Source organism: Kryptolebias marmoratus, linkage group LG15 (assembly GCF_001649575.2).
Source record: "Kryptolebias marmoratus isolate JLee-2015 linkage group LG15, ASM164957v2, whole genome shotgun sequence".
NCBI classification, from domain to species: Eukaryota; Metazoa; Chordata; class Actinopteri; order Cyprinodontiformes; family Rivulidae; genus Kryptolebias; species Kryptolebias marmoratus.
In genome coordinates this window covers 28,395,689-28,400,221 of record NC_051444.1, presented here as the reverse complement: position 1 = coordinate 28,400,221, position 4,533 = coordinate 28,395,689, and the positions used below count along the sequence as shown (strand labels likewise).

At 41.0% G+C, this 4,533-nt stretch overlaps 1 protein-coding gene across 2 annotated transcripts in view; it reads left to right on the top strand.

The window, feature by feature from the left end:
• Positions 1-4,533, top strand: part of LOC108242135 (Golgi apparatus protein 1) — a 48,344-nt gene extending 43,811 nt beyond the window's left edge. Inside the window, exon 27 of one of the 2 annotated variants that reach the window (XM_017426776.1) lies at positions 1,500-4,533. In XM_017426776.1, the coding sequence (XP_017282265.1) occupies positions 1,500-1,667 (168 nt within the window). In that variant the 3' untranslated portion in view covers positions 1,668-4,533. The remainder of the gene's footprint in view (positions 1-1,499) is intronic. The other variant, XM_017426777.3, reaches the window with a different exon arrangement.

The window sequence follows — 4,533 nt, the reverse complement described above, 5'->3', positions numbered from 1 at the left end:
AGAAGAGGTGTTAGACTGAAGATCACTTGCGTGACGTCAGGCATTTATGCTGGGAGGAAGCCCTCCTCCTGGAGCTGACGTCACTTCTGTCGGCCAGTCAGGACTGGCGTAATGTAATAGAGCTTCTGGGGGACAGGCGCAGGGGCGTGTCCCATAGTGAGATACCGAAACGAATGTTGAAAGAGAACCATGGTTACCTCCAAGGAAACACATCAAGTCATCATTTCATTGCATCAAAAAGATTTCACAGAGAAAGACATTGCTGTTTGTAAGATAGCACCCCAATCAACCATTTAGTGAAACATCAAAAGCTTCAAGGAGAGTGGTTCAAATGCAGTGAAGAGAAGGCTTCAGGGCGCCCAAGAAAGTCAAGCAAGTGTCAGGACTGTCTCCTAAACAGAATGCAGCTATGAGAGTGGGTCAGCATCAGTGCAAAGCTTGCTCAGGAATGGCAGAAGGCAGGCATGAGTGCGTCTGAACGCACAGTGAGACAAAGACTTTTGGAGGATGACTTGTTGTCAAGAAGGGTAGCAAAGAAGCCACTTCTCTCCAAGAAAAACATCAAGGATGACATCCTGCAGGAAGAATAGATATTGGACTGAAGAGGACTGGGGTAAAGTTATTTTTCTCTGATGAAGTTCAGAATGTTTGGGACATCTGGGGAAATGATTGTCCGGAGAAGAAAAGGTGAACGCTGCCATTAGTCCTGTGAAGGATCCTGAGACCATGCTTCTCATCCAGGGGAGTGGGTTCGCTCAAAATGTTTTCTAAGAACACAGCCATGAATAAGGAATGGTATCAAAACATCCTCCAAGAGCAACTTCTACCCAGGATTTATTTGCAATTTGCAGATGAACAATGCTTTTTTCCAGAATGATGCAGCACCATGTCACAAAGCTGAAGTGATAACCAAGTGGCTTGGTGAACACAACATTGAAATTTTGGGTCCATGGCCAGGAAACTCCCCAGATCTCAATCCCATTAAAAACCTGTGGTCAATCCTCAAAAAGAGCACGAACAAACAAAACCAAAGAAGCTCTGATCAACTCCAAGCACCAATAAGACAAGAATGAATTACCATCATTGACGGTTTTGTCCAGCATGTCCAGGTGAACTGCAGAAGTTTTAAAGAAGAAGAGTCAATGCTGTAAATATTTAATATAGTAAATATAGTCTTTGCTTAAACTGGGTGTATTTGTCAATAGAAATTTAAAAAGACGAGGAGAATGGAGATTTATATTTTATGATGCCATATAAACGTCTGACAAACGGTTCTAAAACAATCTGAGGCTGCAGACTTTGTGAAAACCAAGATTTGTGCCATTCTCAAAACTTTTGGCCACACCTGTAGATACAAAAAAAATGCTCTAGAGTTGCGTTTTGGTTGTTCTATCATACATTGTCTCTAAATCCTAAACTCCTTTAAAACAAACTAAAATCGACGTATTCAGTCAGATACGTCCACAAACACCGTCGTCTGCTCTTCTCCCTGCCTGCAGGTGGCGCCGGCGGAGGGCTTCTCCGACCTGGCCGTCCAAGTGATGACGTCTCCTTCCAAGAACTACATCCTGCTCATGATCGCCCTGAGCGTGTGCGTCCTCTTCCTGGTGGGGCTGCTGTGCGGCCGCATCACGAAGCGCGTGACGAGAGAACTGAAGGACCGGTAGAGCTGGAGCTTCAGAAAGGACGGACCCGTCATGCCCTCCTCCTCCTCCATCAGTTACTCCATCTGTAAACAGTGCCAACACCACATCTGGACCCCCCTCTTCTGTTGAAAACCAAATCCTTCAGTCTCTACACTCAGAGTGCTGACTGCCGATTCAAGTATCCGCTTGTGCTCAGAATGTTGTGGAGGAAGCGAGGCCGCCTTCGCCTCTTTTGAATTTCCAGATGAACGCTGTCGATGTGACCGAGGGCCGCTGCTTCTGAAGGTCGGATTGCTTCCCAGAGATTTCACCCGGATGATTTTTATGCGATATTTAGCGGAGACCGGATTGTTTCTTCGACTGCAGCTGCCCGCGTCGCACGTGGAAACTTTGAGGCAAACTTTGCCGTTAAAATCTGAGACGATGCCGTTGCTTTGAAGCGCTTCTCATCCAACCCCTGCAGAAACACGACTCGCTGCTTTCAGATCAGTTTGCTGAAGGCCAGCTGCTCTCCATGGACAAGAATGTCACGCACACATTTCATTTCTTTCTAATTTAAATCCTCATTTCATTGCACTTTTTTTTTTTTACATTCATGTCTAATTTATTGTTGATTGAATTTGATCTCAGATGCTGTTGCACTTTGTTTTGATCCTGCGTTCAGTTTTGTTTTGTTTTTCCGGCCACCTAGTTAAATAAAACTGCTGAAGCGCTGCTATAGAGTTTACACTGAAGACCTGCAGAGCAAGAAGAAACCATTAAGAGTTGGATTACATATTTTAAATCAAAACCTAGATTACAAATGCCGAATCTTCAACGCTATCTTGATCAAAAATCACACAAAGGTTTCCTTTTCCTTACCTTTGTAAAAACGGTTGGATTTCCCTTTATTACGTAGTGGTCGAGGACACGCTGAGGGTTTCCTTTAACCACCGGAGAAGCTGCTTATTTATCAGAATTATTCTCTTCATCCTGTTGACTTTTGCAAGATTTTCATGTTACTAATTATTTTTTACATCATTTTTTTTTGGAATTGATAAAAACATTCTGCTTTAAGTGTCCGTAAAGAAGACAATAAAAGGATTCAACATGATGTAGTTTGTGTTGACAGGACTTAATCCAGATGATAAAAGAACTAAACATCCATCCAATAGTCCAGATGAAACAGAAAACAATGTTGACTTCAGTCCTGTTGGTTACTTTTCCTTTAAAAAAAAAAGACCAATTACACTCATGTTTAGTTAAAAATTAAGATTAAACATTAGTTTTATGGGTTTTAAAATGTATTTCACCCACTGCTTGTACAATCACGTTGCTTTGGCTGCGTGTTCGTTTTCTGAAAATGGCTCCACACATTCAGAGAGCAAATGTTCGAGTGCCACAAAGAGTCCTCTTCACCCTTTAAAGACCCAGTAATCAATAAAAACACAGAAACTGTGTTAATTAGTGGACTTAATGAGGCCAGAGCCGGTTCTGTCTTTACACCGAACCCTCCTGAGTCAGATCATCGATAGCAGCTGACTCTTTGGTGTCATTATGTTTGTCTGAGTTTTCAGATTTCTTCTATGACTCAGCCGTCCACATGCAGATGTAACATTACGACCAGGAAAAACAGAAAAGGTAAAGAAACCAGCTGTAGAGGCAAAACATACAGGAGAGGCATAAAATCTATATTTTTAAAGCAAACACTAAAACTTTAGTTAGAAAAGGAAGCTCTAATAAAACTTTGTGTTTCTTGCTCCTGTTGTTCAGCTGGGAGATTTTATGATGTTGGTGCAGCCCAGCTGATCTCTGAACTGGAAACTCAAAGAAACAAGGATAAAACTAAAAATGGAACGGCCTCAAAAATCCAGATTTAGTGGACGTCCCAGTTGGAATTCAGACTCAGGAGGCTTGAAGTTTCTCACCAGCGCCAACCTCACAATCATCAGTAGCTGCTGGTTTTTATCCCATGAGGACTGTCCTTGCTCGGGTACTGAACAGAGTCTGCATCACTGCCCAACAACGTGCAAATCCTACTGATTTACAAACAGTTTCCACATCCAAAGGCAGTCAGGTTGCAGCTTGTTGCTCTTTATTATGTTTTCTTTTCAACAAATTGAACTAAACAAGACTTTTTTTTGTTTCTTTCTTTCTTGGTAATCTAGTCATTGTGTTAAATAACCACCTGGTTTTCACTTATCTGGCACCAAATGACCTAAAGGCTTTATTACAGCAGCTCCTAAAGGTCCTGGCTGCTGGTCGGGACATTATTTACCTGAAAGTAAAGAATATTTAAGAGACATTTTCTACTTACATGACTGCAGAGCACCAAGAATGTCATCATCTTATCATTTTAGACATTTGTAGTCAGAGATGATTTATTGATTGCAGGGAATTGACATGACCATAAATGGAAAACATCATTTAAGACACATTTTTGGGCATAACAAATATTTAATTTTAGACAATTTCACAGTCCTGTCACTGTTTCTTTCGCCCTGTTTTTGCCAATCATTTTGGATGATTATTTGAATGTGCAGCTTCTGTAGTTTCTGTTCATTTTCACAGGATTTTACCTGAAAAAGAAAACTTCAGTCAAAAGTCAAATCGACCACTAACCAGGTGGAAACCAACAGGCCGCAGATTTGAGCTTTTCTAACGGATCCTTTTGTTTTTTTCTGCATCTGAACTCAGATTTTGAACAAGAGATTTACGGGAAAAATAAAGACCTTATCATAACGAGTTTTGTCTGTAAGTCTTTGTGTGTATAAAGTTAAACAATGTGCAGTTTTGTTTCTTTTTAGAATATTCAGTATAATATGAACAGATTTATCATTGTGAGGTTAATTTTTTGCTGTACAGATTCAATTTGCCAGTTTAATAAAAACGTCTGCAGTTTTCAAAT